At 40.1% G+C, this 24,348-nt stretch overlaps 1 protein-coding gene across 3 annotated transcripts in view; it reads left to right on the plus strand.

Annotated features, from left to right (window-relative positions):
• The window catches only part of BRINP3 (BMP/retinoic acid inducible neural specific 3), a 316,730-nt gene extending 296,754 nt beyond the window's left edge, over positions 1–19,976 (plus strand). For all 3 annotated transcript variants that reach the window (XM_042466360.1, XM_042466361.1, XM_042466362.1), the window contains exon 8: positions 18,503–19,976. In XM_042466360.1, coding sequence (XP_042322294.1) covers positions 18,503–19,619 — 1,117 coding nt within the window. In that variant the 3' untranslated portion in view covers positions 19,620–19,976. The remainder of the gene's footprint in view (positions 1–18,502) is intronic.
• Positions 19,977–24,348: the final 4,372 nt, after the last annotated feature.

Consider the following 24,348-nt stretch of genomic DNA (forward strand, 5'->3'; position numbering starts at 1 on the left):
GTGTAATGGTTTGAGTGTTGGACTATGACTTTGGAGACCAGAGTTCAATTCCCAGCTCAGCTATGGAAATCATTGGGTGATTTTACGCAAGTCACACTCTCTCAGCCTCAGGGAAAGGCATTGACAAACCTCCTCTGAACAAATCTTGCCAAGAAAACCCCATGATATAGTCACCTTAGGATTGCCATAAGTCAGAAATGACTTGAAGGCACACAACACACACACAAAGTTGTATATGCATACATACTTACGTGCTTACAATTTATTTACAAATTACCTACCAAATCTTTTCATGTGAGCCATAATCCTGACAAATCAGTTTCTCAGATTGCATGGGAGCCTTCGTGCATAAATGAATGCTCATTTTTAATCTCTTGATCAGGTTAACACTCATGTATAGACATATGTTGTGATGATATCTTCATGTGTATCCATGTAAGCCCTTGCTCTTTCATCAGAAAGAGAAAAACAACCGTGTGGGTTTGTTTGTTTTTAGCATTTTCCTCCTCCTCAATCATTTATTTCAAATTGATTCTGAATATTTGAATATGGTAATTATGTAAGTCACAGAGGTGAAACATCTCTACTCATTGTTCTTGTGAAAATTTCAGAACCATTCCAGTTAAGATGCACTGTAGGCCCAAATGCATGTGTAAATGAACTAATTCTAAGTGGTTGGGACCTTAGCCCAACCTGAAATATAATGTTTTCTGTCTGCACTATTGCATGTCTTCTCCCCACCCCAGCAGCTACACGTGGGTCGGTTGCATAACAGTTTGTAGGGGAGGGAGAGGGGAGACAATTCATGGGATGAAGAGGTGGCTAATCTTGGCTCTGAGGGGAAAAGAAATGAGTTCTCCCAGATAGAAAGAACTCTCCCTCAGAACTGAGACCAGCTAATTCTTTCTGTTCTTAATTGCCATCTCTATCCACTGCAATTCCTCCCCTTCTGAAGGTCTCCATGCTGTATCCATAAACATATCCCTGCGTATATGCATAAACCCTTGAGCATGTATATGTTACCGACATCTCCAAAGAAAAGATTAGTAGCCTAGCTGCCCAGAGACCCTGGGGAACATGACTAGATGAACCACTGTTATGAGTTAGTATAGGACAACTTCATATATCTTCTTCCATCATATTCTAGTTTGTTATGTAGCAGTATTTGAAGAGGCACTAATTTACATGGTCAGGGATTGCACTTGGATCCAAGGAACTGATGTTCGGCAAGATTTCATTGCCTGTTATCTTCCTAACCCAGGATGCTTTATCTAGAGACTGCTACAATGCAAATAATAAATCATCAGAATAGTTTTTGTTTAAAGACTTTAAAAGATCATGGTTTTACTCCAAAGTACTACAGTTTATCATTTCAAGCACTCAGGATCCATTAAAATAACTTTGTTAAGGCTTATACAAATGTCAAGGAGGGATCCTTTCATTCCCACATAACACGCACACACACACACACCACGGCAGTCTCAGAAATGTTGTCTCCATATATTTACCTGTCAAAGCAGCATATTCTTTAATGGAATCCTTTTTCCAAAGCAGCAAATGTTGACTTCTCCAATTCATTTACTATTATTAATGGTAGCTTTTAAGAAATTGCTATGAAATGCAGATACATTCAATTAATCCTCTCAAGAGCTTCTTGTTGCTTTACACTAAGGAGAAATGTAAAAGGTTCCTGAGTATGCTGTCTATATACAGATTACACATTCCTGTCAATGAATGTACTAAGTAAAAGCCAAATCTTATTAACACTGCTTTTTTGGGGGGGGGGGGAGCAGTTAAGCATTACTTTCTGTAGTATTAGTCAACAGAAACAAGTGAAAATGAATAGAAGCTATCCCTTCTAGTCCCCATTCACACTACGAAATAACCCAGTTTGGAAACTGGGTTATTTCCCTGTCATTCAGACTTGCACTGATTATATTCGGTTCTGGTTGTGGGGGTGCAACCAAAAAGCCCATTTAAACTGGTGAATTTGGCATCAGATCTCTTAGTGGTTCTTTTTTAAAGAACTGCAACGATCCACATCTCCGATAGTGTGAGTAAGCATCGTGATCTGGAACGGTGGTGAATGGGAACTTCAGACCAGATTTAAATGTGACAGAGAGATTTGCTGTCTTAAAACATAGTGGGAATGGTGAATTGATTTTGAATGATTCACAGATGTGAATCTCTCCACACAAAAAAACTAAGTGTGACTGGCCCCCCTAGAAAGAAATGGAGTTCAGCATTTTTAAGGGCTGTCAAATATAATATAGTCCTTATCAAAACTAAAAACTGCCTTTTAAAATCTTCGTAACATATTACTGATTCCAGCATTGGATGTCCTTTCTATGGTAGCATACCCATTATTGCTTTTTTAAGTCAGGAATTTCATGAAAACCAGTTAAACCCTGAAGACCAAGCCAGGGCAGTAAGTTGAGTGCATCCTTACATCCATGGTGGGTAAATGCTTTTTTAAAAGTACAAGTTTTTTCTCTGCCAAACAAATTATCCCTCTCTAAACCCCTCCAAACCAGTTTTCAGCTTGAGATGTAAGACAATGCCAGGGTTAAGACAGGGGGAAATAAGATATGCAGCCTTAGGATCTTCCTGGACCCAGCATTGCTTCTGAAAGTCTAGGTGGTATGACCATAAATTGTGTGTGGTTGTGTGTTGTGTGTCTTCAAGTTGTTTCTCACTTATTGTGAGCCTAAGGTGAACCTATAATGGAGTTTTCTTGGCAAGATTTGTTCAGAGGAGGACTGCTATGGTCTTCCCCTGAGGCTGAGAGCATGTGATTTGCCCAAGGTCACCCAGTGGGTTTCATGGCTGATCTGGGAATCAAATCATGGCTTCCAGAGTCATAGTCCAACACTCAAACCACTATGCCACACTGGCTCTCATGGCCAGAAGTACATTTGCAAAGTTCAGCCACTGTGCCAGGTGCAGCTCTTTTTAGAGAATGGGTTCTTCGTGCCTCAGAAGTTCACAGTTCAGTCACCTCCCAGACTACTGTAATGTGCTCTCTGTGGGGCTTTTCTTGAAAAGTCTTCAAAACGTACAGCTACTTCAAAATCTAGTGAATAGACTGTTAGCAGCAGTATAATTTAGAGACAATGTATGACTTGTCCCACATCAACTGCATTGGTTTTCAATTTGTATCTCGGCTCATTTCAATGTATTTGGTAGATGGTGGTATTTTGATGTGCAAGCCATAAAGATCTTGGGGCCAGGATATCTGAAAGACTGTCTCTTCCCATATGAGCTTGCCCAAAATTGGTGATCGCTGTTTTATATTCTATCACACTGAGAAGCTAGGTACACATGAGAGAGCATTCACTGTAATGGTGACCCACAGCTGCAGAACAACTACCCAAGAGCAGTCAGGCTGCCTCAATCCCTTTTGAATTTCTATTAGGCAGCTAAGGCTACACTATTTTGTATGACCTTCAGTCCTTAAAATTGGGTTGGCTACTCAGGCTCTTTAAATTGTATATAGGTTTTAAAACTTTTTCTAAATCAATAATTCTAATTAATTTTAAATAATGTTTCTGTCTGTTTTATTCATTTATATGCAGTGTGTGTTTATTTGTTTTCTGTTGAACATCACCTCATAAGCCACAGAAGACTAAGAGTTGGCAAATGCTGTCATTACAAAATAAAAAAATCAATCAGCCTGATAGCCATCCAGTCAATTCTGCTATTTGTTAATTTTGGCCTATCACAATGGATCCAGCTAGATTTTCTTAGAACTCTTTTGGCTTTTAAATGGTCATAGACATAGGGATGAAATAGACTGGAGGAAGGGGTGGTTCCAAGCCACCCCTACTGAAACTGGATTGGGGCCATGGCAACCACACACTGCTGCCACAATCCGCCTTAAAGCCACTCGAAAAAGGAACGGCAAATAGCCGCACCTTTTTCAGGTGGCAAAAAGCCAGTTTTTCCGCCTGTGCCATGGTTGGAAGCTGGCTTCATGATGCTCCAGCAGCATGCGGTATGTAAACTGTGTTCCCAAGCCACCTGGAAGGTGGTGCAAAGGGCTGGTCTGTTTTGCCCCATAGTCTATCAGAGTGCAAAACATTTAGAATCGTGTACAGCTTTTCCCCCCATTCAAGTGATCCACCTACAATTAGTAGAATATTATTTATAGATATAATTTGATGACTTTTCCTGTTCAGGCAAAATTATATTAGCCCCCCCCCTCAAAAAAAAAAACAACAAGTGAGTTTTACATTCAGTTTATAATATGTATTCAGGGAAAGGAATCTCTGGGGCTAGCAGAGAACTTTTGAAACAATGAACAAAAGAAAATAATAAAAAAGAGTAGTTCATCAACATGGGACCCTAAAGAGTAGTTCATCCTTTGTTAGTAAAATCAAAAAGAAGAGGGCACGCTAAAGGATTCCATAGGCATATCTTTTTAAAGCCAGGTTTGTTACCATGAAAGGAAATGGCACTTTGGAAACAAATAAACAAACAAACCAAAACCCAAAACAAAAAAAATGACATTGGGTGAGGTCAATTGGTGGGAACTGATATCATCTGGTCCTAGGAGGTTAAGATATAATAATAATAATATAATAATATGTATTTATTTATACCCCGCTCTTCAACCAAAAGTCATGAGTGTTTCCACTTTGTGGACCATTATTTTGTTTTCTATATTTTGTAGGTACATTTTTAAAAATTGTGATGGGTTATATCTCTGTGGCTGAAAAAAGTTCTTATTGGTATGCCTTTGGGTTGTGGAGGAAGGTCGTTTTCATATGTTTGAAAAGAGAAAATCTAAAATTTGCAAAATGATCACTTTACATGCAGATTAACTCATGGCATAACAAAGAAGCATCACATAATTGCAACATTAATGTTTTCCATAAATTTAATGCTCATGTGTACATATTTGCATTAATTAACTCCTAGGGCAGAGAACAAAACTGATGTGGTCCTGTAATCAAAGTAAGCTTCTATGTTTTAATCCATGTACCTAGTTAATTGTACAACATAACAATGTAGAAAGCAAAGCCAAAAAAGTAAGGAACGAAGGAAAGAAAAATTAGACTGGAAACTCTGGGTCAAACTAGAAGTTACATTTGGCATGTAATTAGAAGAGAAGCTCATTGAAGTGGTGAAAGGTATCTGTTTGCCATGCAGTATGACTTTCCTCAACTGCAAATATTATGTTGAGCATGTTTTGTTTTGTGATTGCTCTGGAACGAAACACTGTACTGCAGAATTACTTTGATGGTTCAGTGCTATGGAATTCTGTGATTTGTAGTTTTGTGAGATATCGTGCTTTCTCTTTCAGAGAGTTCTCATGCCACAGTAAACTACAAGTCCCAGGATTACATAGGTTGGAGCCATGACGGTTAAAGCAGTGTCAAAATGCACTAATTCTGCAGTGTGGCAGCAGCTTTAGTTTGCAAATTTGGTTGCTGAAGCACATATTACTCTGTGTTTCAGCATAATAAACTGAAGAAATTCCTAGAATGAACTGTTTCTGAGTATGGTGGAATGTCCTGTTTTAGAGATTCTTCAACAGAGGTTGGATGGTCATTTGTCAAGAGTGCTTTGATTGTGTCTTTTTGCATGGCAGGAGGTTGCACTGAATGGCCCCAGCCGTCTCTTCCAACTCCATGATTCTGTGATTAGATATTCAGACAGATAAAACCATAGAATTATATAATCATAGAGTTGAAAGAGACCCCAAGGGCCATCAAATCCAACCATTTGTCATACACAATCAAAGCACCCTGAACAGATGGTCATCCAGCCTCTGTTTAAAAATCTCTAAGAAGTGTCCCTGTTTCCAACATTACCAAAGGAGGAGAACAATGGAGCATTGGATTGGCTCTAGAATACACAGCCCAATATGTAACAGGAAGGACTTCTTGCACTTGTTGCCTTTTGATGTATAGCATTTTGCAGTGCATTTCTTTTAACAAGAGAATTTCCATGTGAAGCATCCACATGGAAAGTCTGATATTAAATGTCACATTCTCCAAAAGGAGAAGTGATGAACTTTCTAGAAGGTTCAGAAATTGTATGTGACTTTGTTTAATCAATAAGCAACCAAGGAGGGCAAACCTGTTGTTAAGAAGATAAGAACCCACCATGATAGCTTCACAAACAGCTGTTGCTTATCTGACTGATATGGTACTTAGGTTTGATGAGCTTAATTAAAAATAATGAAAAATACCTTTTTAAAGGTTAAAGTGTCTTTTCTCTCTCTCTCTTTCTCTGACATCTCAGGGAAGCATAAAGTATTATCACTCTGGCAAACCTCAGATAACCAGAAGATCAGCCCAAGATAATGACATGAAGGTCACAGGCTAATTAAGCCAAATGTTTTGCTATGGACTGGAGAATCTAAGGTCTTTATATGTACAAGTCAGGGGCATTTCCCACTCAGCACAGATAGAATTTGTTCACAAGAAAGGCATTGGTTTGCTTTAGCTAGTCACAATGCCACCCATTTAAAGAATTATATGTGATTTGTCCCCTTTCAATAAACAAATCAGACAGTTACTCATTCACATTTAAGTATATTTGTATATTGCCACAAGCTCACATGGGGGATAATTCAATAAAGAGAGGCCATTTTTCATTTCTGTTCCCTATTATTTATTTAGTTGCTGTATTTGTGTCTCTGCATCAAAAGGTGAGTCCTCAGGGCTGCTCAGAAAGGGAGGAAAAAGCAAATACAATTTAATAATGGAGTATAAAACCATTAAAATTATTTGACAAATAAATCCGAGATGCCTAGACTGTGAAATATAAATTTGATACAAGATCTAACAAAAAGTTTACTCTCTCTCTCTCATTCATATATATATATATATATATATATATATATATATATATATATATATATATATCACCAGATCACCAGGTGCCTAATAAGAAACCAGATGGATGGTGTTAATATTCTAGAAGATAACATATTCTATCGTAGATACTGAAACTCGATTTCTGTTATTTGCATCACCAATTAAAGCCATATCTACAAAATGCTAAACAAATAACATGGCTTTGCAGAAGACCAAATATGATATCTGCTCTTGGCTCTTCTTTCACTTGTATTGTCAAAATAGCTGAGGATGAATTCAATTTAACTATTGTTTTGATGGGGGGAAATGGCTAAAATGGGACCTTTTCTGTACTTCTTTCACATAACGATGCATGTTTTTGAATGTACTCTCCATTTAACATTTCCCAAGAGATCAATTTTCAGGATGTTGTTTAATATCCTGAATAAGAGAAGCAACTGATATTTTGTAGTATGGATTTCTTATTTAAATAACCACAATAATCAGTGATAGTGACAGAGAGCCTTCACAGACCGGCCCGAAAGGCTGGCCTGTGGGTGGAGTCGTGCTCGATGCCATGACCCCACACCATGGCACCATTTTAGTGTGCACTCATTTACACAGTGCACGCCATGATGATGCCACTCTGGCGCTGTATCTATGCAGTGCCAGAAAGGCGCCTTTAGAGAATGCAAGAAGGAGCTACATTTTGCCGCACCTTTTTGTGTCCTTCAGATTGGGACTGCGGTGTGCAGTTGCCACAGCCCCAATCCTGGGCAAAAAGGGGCAGTTGTAGATCCTGAATGGGATTAGTTTGTAGATAAATCTTGTAGCAACTTTGAGACTAACTGAAATAAAGAAGCCGGCAGCATGAGCTTTTGTAGGTTTCAGTTTACTTCTTCAAATGCATTGGGATGGGATTAGACAGAGTAACTCATTATGTGGCCACTGGAAATCATGTGCCAAATTATGACTGAGATTATAGAGGGAGCCATAGAAGTATCACTCCCTGTGATAAAAGTATCTTGTGCAGATGCCACAGCTCTAAACAAACTAATGCTTACAATGTGGGGTAGTAGTTTTTCCCTTTCCCCTTTCTTGTTCCCTTCTTTGGAGTGATTTTTCTCTCTCCATTCATTCATTAAAGTTTTATTTTAAATGTACTTAACAGATGACAGACACATTTTGTGCTTCCCTAACAAACCGGGGACTGAAACCATGGTTTGCTATACTGACTGAAACCATCAGTTTCAGTGAGTATAGCAAACCATGGTTATGAATTAAACCCAGTTGGAATCATATAATCATAGAGTTGGAAGGTAACACAAGGGTCATCTAGTCTAACACCATGCCCTGCTGGAATAGTTGTAGAAGTTAAAGCTATTCTGCGATGTATCCATTCAACCTCTTTTTAAAACCTCCAGAGAGAGTCTGCCATCTTCTAAGACAATCTATTCTTTATTTTTTACTTAATATTTTTATTACACCCATCAATCATAACATATATCAAAACTTAGGAAACATATACAGCTTAAATTACATAAATGCCATATATCGATGACACTAAAACAAAATCTGTAGACAAAAATTAATGACTTCCTCTTCTCCGAGCTGGTAGATTATTTATATTTTCTCAGTTCTTTCATTTTATCTACATCTTTTAATTCAGTTTATTCTACATACAAATGATTCTTAGTTAGTATTGACATGTAACACAAAACTATAGTTAGCAATGGGAAAAGAAAGGAGGAGGAAAGCACTCTAGAGGAAGACTGAGCAAGAAACAAATGAATCCATTTGGTAGAACAGGCTTTAAAAATGGATATATTTATCTTTTAATAGAAGAATGGAAATTGAATGCTGATGGTGAATGTGACAATGTAAGACATCACAGACTACATCTTTAATCATGCAAAAACTATGCTTTTTAAAAAGAAAAAGAAAGTGCAGAATCTATTGTTGGTTATGATTGCTACTTCATGTGTTTTAATTGACTCGAATTTGTGCAAGGCAAAGAGTACATGAGGGAACTATTTTTTTTCATGGTAAAGACAACAGGAGGACAAGCAAGAGTAAAAATAAACTGAATTCTTTATATCTTAAGAAAGAAAAAATACATTCATTCATAAATAATTTTTTTCAAAAGTGCTTCTGGTCTGTCAGAAGACAAACAGATCAGGGAATAGAAATTCAGTCTGTGATAAAATGAGGTTACATTCCTGCTGAAATGTCAGCTTCACAGTTTGGGTGCACACTGGACTTGGATCTGAACCTATTTGCCCAGGTTTCAGTTGTGACCAGGAACACATTTGCTCAGTTACAACTTGTGTGCTAGATGTGCACATTCCTTGAAAAGTCAGATCTGCCTATGGTGCACATGCCTTGAATACATCCAATTTAGATTACTGCAATGCACTCTACATGGGGCTGCCTTTGGAAAAGGTTTAGAAACGTCAGTGAGTTAAAAATGCTGTAGTCAAACTGTAGACCAGGGCTGAGTACAGGGATCACGTGACTCCCCTTTGAAATATCTACATTGTGTACTGGTCCACTTCTGGGCAGAACAGAAAGTAATGGTTTTGATCTTAAAAGCCCTACACATCTTGGGTCCAGACTATTTGAAAGACTGTATTTCCTTACATAAACCAGTGTGTGCTTTGATATCTGAAGAGTATGACTTTCTTTTGGTCCACCACATTCCCAGGTGTGACCAGTAAAGACATGGGCGAGAGCTTATATAATAATAATGATTGTAAAATAAACAAATGGTTTGAGTTTCAATTTGTTCACCCTTATCCAGTCCATGGTTTAGTACAGAAAAAGCTTCCTTGGAGTCAGAGGGAAAGGAAAAATAGAGTTGGGTGTCATCTGCATACTGGCAACACAGAACCCCAAAACTCTCCTAGATGACCTCTGCCAGTGGTTTTATGTAGATGTTAGACAGCATGAGAGAGAGAACCAAGCCCTGAGGCAGGATAGTGACCAGGGTGTTGAACAGATATCTCCCAGCAACACCTTCTGTGTCTGCATCTCCAGGAAAGAATGGACTCACTCCAAGCCGCATCCTAGAGATGGTCCAGAAGGGTACCATAGATTATGGTATCAAAAGGAGAGATAGAGCTGCTACAGAACCAACAGGGAGACATTTCACATGTCTAGCTCCTTGCATAAGGTGACCAAAGCTATTTCTGTCCCATAACCAGACCTGAAGCCAGATTGAAATGGATCTAGATAACCTATCTCATCTAGAAACCTGGAGCTGTGATTTTTTTAAAAAAATTCCAGTGAAACTTTGAGAATGGATAGGGAGGAGGGGGACAGGCCTTGTATAATGTGCTGATCTTTTGTGTTTGTTATTGCTGCTTTTTAATGGTTTACATTTCTAACTAGTTTAAATTTTAGGATGGTTTAATTGCTTTTTAACTTTATGCTGTGAATTTTTAACCAGGCTTGGGTTAATTGTTTTAATTCACCTCGAGTCCCAAACTAAGATAAAGTTGGGGTAATAATGATAATTAGAAGAAGAATAAATATAATTTATATTATTATTATGTTAACATTGCAGCACCTCTTTCCCTCCAAAGCCAAGGGAAAACTGAGAAGAATGATCGCTTGAGCTAAGGAAGGGTACACACAGCAGTAAAAGACAGAAAGTATTCCTTAGTCTTTCTCTTGTACATGTGTGTGTGTGTATCCACTGTTACATGTAGCTTAACAGAATGATGAGTCAGTGGACCAGAGCCACTGGCTACTCAAGGCCCAAATCGGACCAGGACTGTGGCAGCTGCATGCCTCACTTCCAAAGTGGGCCACCACTGCAGTTCTCAAGACAGCGGTGTCAGGAGTGAATTATCTTTGCTCCTTTTGGGGCCAGCTTCTTGCCTCCTAATGCAGCCTTCACACAGCTTTCAGATGCTTTGGGGACATGCATAATCTAAACACCATACTGCCAAAGCAGCCAGAAGCTGCCTTACTTGCCCTGTGTGTTTTGGACCCCTGTTCGTATGATATTTGAATTTCTCACAAAAGAAAATCCAATTGGTTTTCCATCTTAGGCTCCACAGGAGGATCTGATCTTGTAAATTGTCTCGATGTTTGTCAGATAAGGTAGCTGGAATACCACATTGAAGGCCAGATAAATTACAGCCGCTGAGCTATTCTTAATAATATTTTTCATCCAGGAATTCTTAGGAGAACTGAAAAAAATCTGTGGTAGGGTCACCACTGGAAGACATAAAACAAATGGGAACCAGTGTGGTACGTTGGTTTCATTGCTGAAACAGATCTCTGGAATACCAGTATTCAAACTGCCACTTATTTGTGAAAACACACTGGGTGACCTTGGGCAAGTCATGCTTTCTCACCCTCAAAAGGCAATGCCATCTCCTCTGAATATATGTTGTCAAGAAAACCAGAGGATGGGATAACCATAAGTTGGAATCGACTTGAAGGCACATAACAGCAATAACAATTGCACCTTTAATATATCAGTGAAGGTCATTTATAGGAGGAAAAACACATTTTTACCTAGTGTTCTCAGAGTTGTTCTCTCAGCAAGACTGAACAATAGCAGATATTTTATACTAACTTTATGAAGTACATCTAATGAAAATCAGTGTTGTAGTGGAGCAAGGCCTTGTAGGGTGAAAAACCAAGGGTTTTAATAAGATGTGTGTGTGTTGTGTGATTTTAGGTTCAAGTTATTTCCAACTTATGGTGGCCTTAAGGCAAACCTATCATGAGGTTTTCCTGGAACGATTTATTCAGAGGAGTTTTGCCAGTCTATGATGTTATTTCCCACCACTACATACACTATATCATTCCAGACTTCCCTCCTTTTGCTTAGCAGCAATCCTTTCAGTACTTGTTTGGAAGGGGATTGATTTTCCAAGCAACAATGGGACTATACAGATGGGTGGCATACAGCTGCCTCTTTACTGGCCAGATCGGGGCCATAGCAAGGGGTACCACAGCACGGTGGCACTCCTTTATGATGCCCCTTTGGTGCTGCATCATCATGTGAATGCAGCACCGGAGGGGTGTCATGATGGTGCACACTAAGTAGACAGGTGCATATCAATATGGCACCCTAGGGGCAGAGTTAGGGCATCCAGCGTGCGGACGCTGCACCCTAACTCTGCCCACAGGCTGGCTCAAAGTGCCAGCCTGTATAGGGCCAATGTTGTCAGCTACTCCAGTTACAATGCAGAGTATTTGGGAATAGTTTGGTATTTAATTCACAGTTGAGATACATTGATTCTAAAAAAAAAAGACAAAAAGATCTGTTGCTGATGGAGATAAAAAGTGCTGGAGTGGGTTTGTTATGAATTTAAAAACAAAAACAAAAATCTACTCACATTTTTTTGTTTATTTGCTTTGGGGACTGCTATGATGAATGTCTGGAGTTCATTATATTTTATATTGATTTTATATTGATTGCAAAATGAAATTCTTACAGTATAAACAGGCATAATATACACTATTGTCGATCCAGGCTCTCCCACCCCTTAGCTTTGATGCTTTCAATACATGTGTGGGAAGGGATTGATTTTCTGAGCAAAAGGAACAATGTATAAACACTGTTTTACATTAGAGAATTAATATAAGGAATCAATTCAATGGAAGTATACTTTATAGATTTACATGTTTTAATATTGCCCCTTTCATATAAAGTGTTATTAACTTTGTAAAATATACTTGTAATTATTATACGATCAAGAAACTAATTCTTCCTAATATATACAGGAAATACTTTATGATTATAGTGCTATACGATAGCAGTCTTTATTCCAGTGGAGGTGCAGGGATTGTTCAACTCTCTTCTGACATGCACATAATTCAATGTGTGGCTGCCATCCATTGCATTAAGTATGTCACAGAAAGGAATTGCTTGTGTGAGCCACATTATTCTGCCTCCTCAAAATGATATGCATTATATGTATTATCTTCCCCACAAAAAGTTTGCAACACATTTTAATTTAGTCATATGAGGGCAGACAGTGACATACACCAGTTTCTCTATCAAGCAAAGACTTTCACTGAATTGCCTTAATGCACTGCAAGTATATCACTTCACACACACACACACACACACACACACACACACACACACATAATCACAAGCCAGACTACTATGTTGTTGTTGTTTTTGTTTGCTAAATGTCTCATGTAATGTGAGGAAGTGAAGAGGATGAAAAGAGTGTGAACACGTAAACCGAATCCAAAAGACTGATGGTGAAAATATGTCTTTTAGTAATCCATCTCTAGGATGGGGAGAAGCATAGCAGAAAAGGCCAAATACTTGCCAGAGTTGTCATTTTCACATTGGTCTGTATTCCTGGAAAGTCTCCCCATCCTATCTGTTCTCCCGATTCCAATGTCAGCTTCTGTTGTCGTCTGATTTTCAACCTGAAAGGGGAGAAATGTGATGGAAGACGCATAAAGGAATATCTTAATCTGTTTTGCACATAGAAAAGATGCTCAGATCATGTGTATCCAACAAACAATAGAAACATTGTGCTACGAGTCATTTGTCAAATTATACCTTGATTTCTACAATTTCTCTTTGTAGGAGAGGAGAAAAATATTGCTTAGTCTGACTAGCAAATTGTAGTGGTTAAGAATGCACCAAAATGGAAGCTTGGCAGTGCCAATTTAAAGAACATCTACTTCTGACACTTAAGTGAAGGAGTCATTTTCCTCCTTAATGGTGTAACCTTTCACTGACTTCTGTACTTTTTTGTACCTTTTCATTTTCAACAGGCCTTTCAGGTCCTGTTTGTTTAGGCAGCATAAGCCTGTCATTTTATTATGCTAGTGTGTGTGTGTGTGTTTTAAATAGTTAAACTGGTTTTATTTTTATTTTATTTTTACTTTTGTATTTTGTACATTCTTAATGATGTTTTTTTGTTTTGTTTTTTAAATCTGTTGAAAGCCATTTTGAGTCCCAAACTGGGGAAAAGGCAGGATATAAATATAATACTAATGCTAATATTACTACTACTACTACTACTACTACTACTACTACAAATAATAATACCAACTCTCCAACATGTAATGTAAAATGTATTAAACAAAATGATCCAAAACTACCGGGAATATAAAAATTTAGGAAAGACCCAACCATTCATGCATCTTGGTTGGTGGTTGCACTGTTTTTTTAAGGTTTGTTTCACAACAGTAAAGCTCAATGGTTTAGTCCTCAGAAGCAATACAGTAAGATTGATTATGAGTGAAAAGTTAGAAAACTTCACCATTTATTTTTGTTCCCAGGAATAACTTGTATAAGGATTCTTTGTTGACTTGGAACTTGTATTCCCTGGACACAAGTTGTTGAGTGGAAATGTTTAAGGAAGTAAATCTTCATTTATTTAGTTCTTGCGCAAACAGCAAGGAATGAAAGATAACCAAATTTTGGGACAGATTGTAATAATATTTGTGCATTTTACAAAATTCATTTTACAATTTGGCCTACACCCTGTTGTTGACATAAGTGAGTGTAAATGTATCTTACATGTGTGTGTGTATCTTTTTGGAAGGGGCACGAGGGTCCTTTACAATCAATCCAAAGCATCTCTATGATAGCAAACAAGCCGGGAGAAGACATGCTGCTGCTATCACTTATTGGTTGTGAAAGAAGAAAGAGGGAGGCAATTTCAAGGAGGACAATCTATCTTGTCTTGGCTCCAAGCAAGAATGAATTGAAGATGCACAGATGGAGTTTACCCTCTTCCTCTCAGGGATGTAGCCAGGGGGGGGGGGGGTCGGGGGGCCAGACCCCCCCCTTCCATTAGAAAAATGAATGGTGTGTGCTGCTGCACCGCCACACTCAAGCCCCATTATAATGGTGGCACTTAGTCTGGACCCCCCCCCCCTTCCTAAAATTCTAGCTACGTCCCTGACCCTAAAGGCTAGGGACAGTCTAGGGATTCTGCTGGTGTATCGGCCACCCCGTGCATTAGCAGACTCCCTTAACGAGCTGACACAGCTGGTTGCTGAGCTGATGTTGGAGACACCCAGGCTTCTTGTCCTGGGTGACTTCAACATCTCCCTCACGGCCAGCTATGTTCCATCCGGTGCGGCTCGGGAATTCATGGAGACCATGGCGGCCATGGGCCTGTCCCAGCTGATACAGGGTCCTACGCATTGTGCGGGTAATACTCTCGATTTGGTCTTCTGTTCGGATGCGGAAAATCCGTGGGTGGAAATAGCTAATATTTCCCCCTTGTCATGGACGGATCATTTCCTGGTAGAGGCGAAAATCAAGGCTTCTACCCAGATCCCCCCCGGGGGTGGTGGACCAGTTAGGATGGTCCACCCTCGAAGGCTGATGGAACCTGAGAGGTTCCAAGAAGCCTTAGAGGGGCTCACGGTTGGAAATGACGGCGACTCTGTTGATGCCCTTACCGGTATCTGGAATACCGGTCTCTCTGGGGCTATACACAGAATCGCTCCCAAGCGCCCTCTCAGGCCCGCTTCCAATCGTAAGCCCTGGTATACGGAAGATCTCCGGGCGAGGAAGCGGGTTCTGCGACGGCTAGAGTACCGTTGGCGGAAACACCTTTGCTTAAACGACAAGACTCTCCTAGACCGATTGTTAAAGGACTACGGAGAGGCAATAAGAGCAACAAAGAATTCGTTCTATGGTGCTCGTATTGCGTCCGCGGAGTCGCGTCCGGCAGAGTTGTTCAGGGTGGTTAGGGAGCTAACTCAGCTCCCTCCTGCCCTGAACCAGATCCTTGAACCTTCTAAGGCCTGCTGTGACTTGTTTAACGACTTTTTTGTGGATAAAACTTCTCGTATAAGCGAAGGTCTGAACGCCAACATTATGGCAGAGCCTAAGGTAGAAGTGTCCAGAGCCTCCGTGGACTATGTTACACTGGATCAGTTTGAGTTGGTGAGTACCGAGGATGTGGACAAGATCCTCGGAAGTGTTCGGAAAACAACCTGCTCTCTTGATCCCTGCCCCTCATGGTTAGCGGCCCAGGGGGGACCGGTGGTAACCACATTGTTACGCCGGATTATCAACACCTCTCTCAGGGACGGGCGATTTCCATCGGATCTTAAATTGGCCATCGTAAGACCGATCCTAAAAAAGCCCTCCCTTGACCCCCTGGTACATAATAATTATCGGCCTGTTTCGCTGCTACCATTTCTGGGGAAGGTGATCGAGAGGGCGGTTGCGCTCCAGCTTCAGACGGTCTTGGATGAAACGGATTATCTGGATCCATTTCAAACTGGCTTCCGGGCGGGTCACGGGGTTGAGACGGCCATGGTCGCCTTGGTCGATGATCTCCGTCTGAGCGCTGACCGGGGAAGCGTGTCCCTGTTGGTGCTCTTGGACATCTCAGCGGCTTTCGATACCATAGACCATGGTATCCTTCTGGGACGCCTGGCTGAGGTGGGAATCGGGGGCACTGCGCTCCAGTGGTTCCGGTCCTACCTCTCTGGGAGGTCCCAGATGGTGCAGCTGGGAGACGTGTGCTCCAGCGAGCGGGCCCTTAAAACTGGGGTCCCTCAAGGAGCCATTCTGTCTCCCATGCTATTTAACATTTACATGAAACCGCTGGGAGAGATCATCCGGAGACATGGGGCGCGGGGTTATCAGTACGCTGATGACACCCAGATTATTTTCTCTATGTCTCCGACTGATGCAGTGACCGGGGATGGCGTCTCTCCTCTCGTGGCCTGTCTGGAGTCAGTAATGGGCTGGATGAGGAAAAACCGACTCAAACTGAATCCAGAGAAAACGGAGGTACTAGTGATAGGTTCCCCCGGTCCGGGAATGGCGGTGGTTCCACCTGTCCTGAACGGGGTCACGCTCCCTGTGAAGGACTCCGTGCGCAGTTTGGGGGTGCTTCTTGATTCGTCGCTTCATCTGACTGCTCAGGTGAATGCGACGGTCAAGAGCACTTGTTATCAGCTCCGGCTGATTCGCCAGCTGCGCCCATACCTGGACCGGAGGGACCTAGAAACTGTGGTACACGCTCTGGTAACTTCGAGACTGGACTTCTGCAATGTACTCTACATGGGGCAACCCTTATACCAAACTCGGAAGCTCCAAATGGTACAGAATATGGCAGCCCGGCTGGTCACTGGCGTATCCAGGACCAGCCACATAACACCTGTACTTAAAGACCTTCACTGGCTGCCCATCCGCTTCCGAGCTCAATATAAGGCGTTGGTTATTACCTACAAAGCCCTAAATGGCTTGGGCCCAGGATACCTAAAGGACCGCCTCTCCCCATACAATCCGCCTCGCACCCTCAGAACATCTGGGCAGCAATTGCTGAAGGTGCCTGGGGCTAGGTTAGCTTCTACTTCTAGAAGGGCCTTTTCTACAGCTGCCCCAGCCCTTTGGAACACGCTGCCCACCGAGCTCCGCTCATCTACTACCCTGGCCCAATTTAGGAAGGATCTCAAGACCTTCCTATTTAAGCAGGCATTCCCCGATTAAGATCCTGTGGGCCTCCCCTCCTCTTCCGTGGCCATGAGGATGGGCTATGGGGCTTTTATTGCTGTTTTTACTTTGTATATTGATGTTTATGTGCTTTTAACTTTGTATTTGTGTGCACTTGTTGCACTGTTGTAAGCCGCCCTGATCTTCTTGGAAGGGCGGGATAGAAATAAAGATTTTAATTAATTTAATTTAATTAATGTAATTTAATTAATTTAATTTAATTAATTTAATTTAATTTAATTTAATTAATTTAAGTCCCTGTTCCTCTGACATTGGAACCAAGACCTGCTGCATCTTCCTCCTCTGAACTGCCTGTCTGCCCTCCCATTCCATTTTAGGGAAGAGCCTACCATGCACACATCTTGGTATAGATAATGAATTAACAAGGTTAAGCAGCAGCAGCAGAACTAAGCAGCAGAAAGACTTGACAGATGCTGGGGTTGCAAGCATTATGCCTGCTTGATGTAACATCATGGCCTTTGTATAAAAAATAACTGGTTATGCATTTTTTTACGTTGAAAAATACTGTATTTTGTGTAAAGTACAATATTTTGTGCAATTATTTTGTGAAAACTCAAATTTTTTCAGCAAAACTACTACTACTAACTCCTGCCCACTCATAAAAGCTGTGAACTTTTCATTTGTGCTCAAGAGCAGCAGCAGCAGCAACAAAAATCAGCTTAAAACAGTTTATGGGATATTTTGATGTGTCAAGATATCCTGTCTCATGGAGAACAACAAATATTGTGAATATTATTTTCCTCTGTAGAAGAAATACAGCTAACAGGAAACCAATTTGCCAATTTGTCAGTAGGCTTATGGATTTTAAATAATCTTGGGGGGGGGGGGGAATCTGGAAGCAATATTTTATATTTGATGACCTAATAAAGATTTTGCATATATTTTTTACAATAGGAAGGTAATGTAGATGAGAATTATTATTGCCTCTGTGTGTGTGTTTTCAGGCTAAGTGATAGAGGCTTAGCCAAGATCCTCACCTCTAAATTTATGGCTAACACAAGATTAAAACTAGGAATATTCTACATTACACCTCATTATTTTATCATTGTTCTTTAAAAGGGGTATTTCCTTTAGTATAAAATATTGTCAGGAAGTATTTCCAATAAGTCAAAAAAAGCTTTTTCATTCAGAGCAATTGAAAAGTAGCTTGATCATATTACTTACTTTTGTTTCTATCTTACCATGCATTCATTAATTTCATGTTATAACTTTGCAGATCTTCTACCTATTGGCTGAACCGCATCCAGTCCTTTCTTTACTGCAACGAGAATGGCCTTTTGGGCAGCTTTTCTGAAGAGACTCACTCATGCACATGTCCTAATGACCAGGTTGCTTGCCTTGGCTCTTTGCCGTGCATTGTCGGAGATGGTTCTGCCTGTTTAACTTGTGCACCTGATAACCGTACTCGCTGTGGGACCTGTAATACTGGGTACATGTTAAGCCAAGGGATCTGCAAGCCTGAAGTGGCAGACTCAACAGAACACTACATTGGGTTTGAGACCGACCTTCAGGATTTGGAGATGAAGTATTTGTTGCAGAAAACCGATCGCCGGATTGAGGTCCATGCAATCTTCATCAGTAATGATATGCGGCTCAATAGCTGGTTTGACCCTTCCTGGCGCAAACGAATGCTCCTTACTCTTAAGAGTAACAAGTACAAATCAAGCCTGGTCCATATGATATTGGGTCTCTCTCTTCAAATTTGCCTAACAAAGAACAGCACCTTGGAGCCTGTCCTGGCTGTTTATGTCAACCCTTTTGGAGGTAGCCACTCTGAGAGCTGGTTTATGCCTGTGAATGAAAACAGTTTCCCAGACTGGGAGCGGACTAAACTGGACTTACCACTTCAGTGTTATAACTGGACGCTGACTCTAGGTAACAAGTGGAAGACATTTTTTGAGACTGTCCACATCTACTTGAGGAGTCGCATTAAATCAAACGGTCCCAACGGCAATGAGAGCATTTATTATGAACCCCTGGAGTTTATTGATCCCTCACGGAACCTGGGCTACATGAAAATCAACAACATCCAAGTGTTCGGCTACAGCATGCACTTTGATCCGGAAGCAATCCGGGACTTGATTTTGCAGCTGGACTACCCCTATACTCAGGGATCCCAGGACTCTGCACTCTTGCAACTACTAGAAATTCGGGACCGTGTAAATAAACTCTCTCCACCTGGCCAACGTCGTCTGGACCTTTTCTCATGCCTGCTGCGTCATAGACTCAAGTTGTCAACCAGTGAGGTGGTGAGGATTCAATCTGCTTTGCAGGCCTTCAATGCCAAATTGCCAAACACAGTGGATTACGACACAACCAAATTATGTAGTTAACCATAAGTGTGAAGCACAACAGAAAACAAACAAACCATGAAGGAGTTTTTACAGTGCTTTTGTGGAACAGTTTATGTTTGGAAGAGTAAATTTAAATTGTCTTTTCAATATCTGTCTTATATCAGTCAATAACGTTGGATGGCAATTTACACCCATGAACTTGCTGACAAATGAATATATTATATCTGCAAATTTTTTTTGGCTTTGTTTTATGAATGAAAATAAATACTGACACCAGTCTAGAAGACATTCTACTTTTTACAATAAATTTCATTTGTAATTTTATATGTTCCGTGGCAATGCTTTTGTGCATTACATCCTCTAGAGGGAACATAAAAGGATACCAATAAAATTTTGTAGCTGAACAGTTATTAAAAAGAAATGCTGTGGGATTCATTCTTTTCCCCTCTCTAAAAATGACTAACATCCTTAATATTATATGTTTGACCAGAAAGGGGTGGTAGAAAAAATATAACAGTATGAGTATGGTTTTAATACAAAAATCAGACAAAAGAAAACTTAAAAAGTAGCATAAGACAAGTTTCTTCTTCTGCAACCCCTGAGGCATAAATCTGAGAGTCCCCATCAATGTAAAGTGGCATTTCTTATTGACTTCTTACTTGTTTCATAACCTATTGCACAGGGCCTTGCCTTTTTTCAAATATTGTACTACATCATGTATATGCTTTAAGTGGGGATATCTTACATGGAGAGAAGCAGAGAGAGAGAAAATGAATAATAATCTCATGTGGAATATAATAATATTTTTCTTAGAAGCAGTATAAAGAAAACACAGACACTCAGGAAAGAATTTCCTCCCAGAATGAGCCAATGGGTCTGGTGAGCATTAAGATACGGTATACAGTATTGTTTGGTGTATCTATGAGACTATGGGCAAGCTTGGAGAAGCTTCAAGGCTATAACCACAATGTAGATGGCTGTAGGAATCAAGCCTGTTTGACTGTTCAAGGATAAATCCTTGAATGCAACCAATGTTAATATTTTCCAAGCAATGTTTCACTTTATATTCATATACATTTAGCTTCTTAAACACAGGAGCAGGTATAAAGCTTATTGCACTCACACAAATGTGGGGACTAGATGGAGATACAAGAAGTACACACTGGTTTTGTGCATCATCAATAGATTCTTTGTAGTATATGTACACGTATATATGAATACTAAGCGAGTGTGAACAGAAAGAACAATTACAGCATGTGATATGGGATCATTTCATCCATGGCTCTTTTATTTTTACATGTTGTTGCTTTTGTGTGCCTTCAAGTCATTTCAGGCTTATGGCGACTCTAAGACGAAGCTATCACAGGGTTTTTGTGGCACGGTTTGTTCAGAGGAGGTGTGCCGTTTCCTTCTTCTGAGGGTGAAAGTAGGTGACTTGTTCCTACAGGACTTTAACAAATAATGCACAGATAGTATTCCTCTTTTCCAAAGAACTGTGGGTGTATTTGCTGATAAACCCAAGAAATCACACTTGACAAGGAAACATGGTACATATGGTATTTGGTAATCATCCTTTCTGTTCTGCATGTCAAACTCACATTGATTAAAAAAACCTCTTGAAGAGGCTTATGAATACAGCATTGTGTGTACAGTGGGACCTCACTGTCCACAAAGGATCATTCTGGACTCTTCCACAGGTACCAAAATCCATGCATGCTCAAGTTCCTACCCAGTTTTTCAATTGTCACCCTCCTCCTCCTCCTCCTCACAAATGATGCTGCTGCCTGAGAAAAGCAGGCTTCTGCTGGGTTGGGGCAGTTGCCTGTGAAACTATAAGGGGCCTTTCAGCCTTCAGCAGAAGCTGCTGTTCTTGGGCAGAAGCAGCAGTGATTGCACAGGGGAGGATGAGGAGGAGGAAGAGTACAACAACAAGAAGGACTGCTAGCAGGAGGAGGAAGAGGGGGGAGAGGGAGGATGTGGAGGACTGCTAAGGGGAGGGGAAGGGAAAGAGGAAGACTTCTAAGAGGAGGAGGAGGAGGAGGAGGAGTGTGGTGGCAGCGCAGCAGCTGCAAGAGCTACAAACTGGGAGCTTGCCATCCGCATATTCTCACTGTGTCATTGCCATACACTTAATCAAGGGACACCTTTAAAATAGTTACCATGATACAATACTTTCAATAATTTATTTGCGTGCATTCATGTCAGATCCAGAGATATTGATTAATTTGTTCAGGCTATTGATCATAGGAAATTGATACATTTTAGTAGCTTTCTAAGTATGTATCTACACTGTAGAAATAATGCAGTTTGATACTACTTTAACTTTTGGGATTTGTAGTATTGCTAGACACCACCCTTTTGGAGCTACAATATTTTAAGTGTCGTCTGGCTGCATTATTGCTAGTGTAGATGCACTGTAAAACTGGTAAATCCTGGTAAAATTCCCGAGAGAGTTAATAAAGGACTGCATACAGGTTGAGTATCCCTTATCTAAAATTCCAAAATCCAAAATATTCCAAAATCGAAAATTGCCTACATTCAGATAATGACACCTTTGCTTTCTGATATTTCAATATACACATACTTTGTTTTATGCACAAAATTATTACAGATATTATGTATAAAATTACTGTCAATCTATGGGTACATGGAACATAAATAAATTTCATGTATAGACTTGGATCCCATCTTCATATCTTGTTATGTATGCATATATTGCAGAATCTGAAAAACAAAAAATCCAAAATACATACTGTATTGTCCCAAGCATTTTGAATAGGAGAGACTCAACCTGTAGTATGCTTAGGTTAGAGCAAAACTAACACCCCTAATCTCTCAATTTGTTAGTCTTTTCCAACATAAAGTCAGTTCTATTCTTCTGTTTTTGAGGCCAGAGATCACAAACACAACAAAATAGGTTAGAAAATTATACCACAGACTTTCAAAGAGTATAAGAAAGCTAGTATAGAATGTCCTACAGACTATGAGGTTATCTGTACAACACAATGGTAGAAATTATTTCAATAGTCATGCCCCCATTTTATGGGATCCTTGGATTTGTAGTTTTGTGAGATATTCTGAATTATCTGCTAGTTAATTCTTGTCCATTCTGCTGAATCACAGCACTAAAACTTTCCAGGAAAGAATTCAAAATACCTCAGTAAACTTTACCTTAGAAATTGCAGGAGACTGTAGGCTGGAAACATGACCATTAAATTGGTATCAATCTGTAAATATTTAATGTGGAGATATTCTTACTTTTATGTCCATTATTGTTTCACACTGATTCATGCTCCACTCTGCTAGTAAGACAGTTGGTGCTAGTGACATTTAACTGTTTGGGGAAGGAGGGAAATAAAAGGAACTATATCCAGCCTCTTCTTTTCTCTTCTGAATACCTTATCAGCATATAACATTACTGGTCTATTGCCTGGAGCTAAATGAAGTGCTGGCTACCACACTGGGGTAGACACATTACCAGGCACATTTCCTTATTGGCCTAAGAATTTTACACAAGGAATCCTCCAAATTATTTCCAGGGGAGAGTAAGCATTTGAGCTTCAGTAACATTTCCAATTAAGTAAAGCATTTTAAATGAGTAGAACTCCACTCAGACTTCCTAGCTCTGGATGGGAAATAAACAGTTATGGAGTCCTGATGGTGCAGTGGTTAAATGCCTGTATTGCAGCCACTGACTCATAATAGTCACAAGTTTGTGAGGTTAATACTAGCCAGGGGCCCCAGGTCGGCTCAGCCTTGCATCCTTCCATAGGTCAGTAAAATGAGTAACAAGCTTGATGGGGGCAGTTAGCTTACACTTTGTAAACTGGTTAGTACATTGGTAAGAAGTATAGAAATGTACTTGCTACTACTATTGCTGGTTGAGGATGGACATTTTGGAGGCAGGATTTGTATTCATATCATAATGCACACAATCATGACACACATAAATTCTGTCTTTTAGCCTCCATGTAAGCAGGCTGAATGTCTAAATAGGGCTTTAGCCTTTTCTCTTTATCCACTTTATAAACAGTTTTCTTGTGCTTCAGAAGTCATAGTGTTGACTTTGTTCCTCCACTCAGGTAGCACCAGGTAGCAAATGCTATTCAGCCAATGGACTTTCTTGTGAATAGACACCAGTAGAATCTATACCAAATCTCACTCACATTTAGTTCAGGTTCAATTAAGTATTTCTAAATGAATTCCTATGGGGGTAAGAGAGATCAAATAAGAAGAAACAGCATTATCCTAGGACCTATACAGAAGGTAGGTCTGTTTTTGGTACAGTGGTAAGCTTTTTATGGACGAAAAAAAGTGTTTCCATTAATTGCTATGACTGGGTAAAACTACAACAGATCAGCTCAAGGACTGGCACGGTTTTTATACTGTTCCTGGTAGATAACTATAGAATGGCAGTATTTTGATCCTGCCCATCCACACTCTTTTCCCATGCCCAATCAACTCACTTATTTTATGATCTTTGACAAAGGCAACCCACCTTTGACCAAGTACCAACTGTAGAACTGCCCACAGCCACTGTAGCATGTGTTTAAAGCTGGATCTCCCACTTTGAGGCTGGTCTTCTTTCTATAAAATCCTATGGTACCCAGATATCCACAAAGAACCAGAAGAATGGTGTCCTCAGTTATTATATGTAAGTCAGTAAAAGCACAACATTATGCAAGTTTACTCATAAGTAAGTGGCACAGAGTTCATGTATATTTAGGTAAGTAATTTCAATGGAAGTGATTTATAACCTGCTCTCCTC

Source organism: Sceloporus undulatus, chromosome 4, assembly GCF_019175285.1.
Source record: "Sceloporus undulatus isolate JIND9_A2432 ecotype Alabama chromosome 4, SceUnd_v1.1, whole genome shotgun sequence".
In the NCBI taxonomy this organism is placed as follows: domain Eukaryota; kingdom Metazoa; phylum Chordata; class Lepidosauria; order Squamata; family Phrynosomatidae; genus Sceloporus; species Sceloporus undulatus.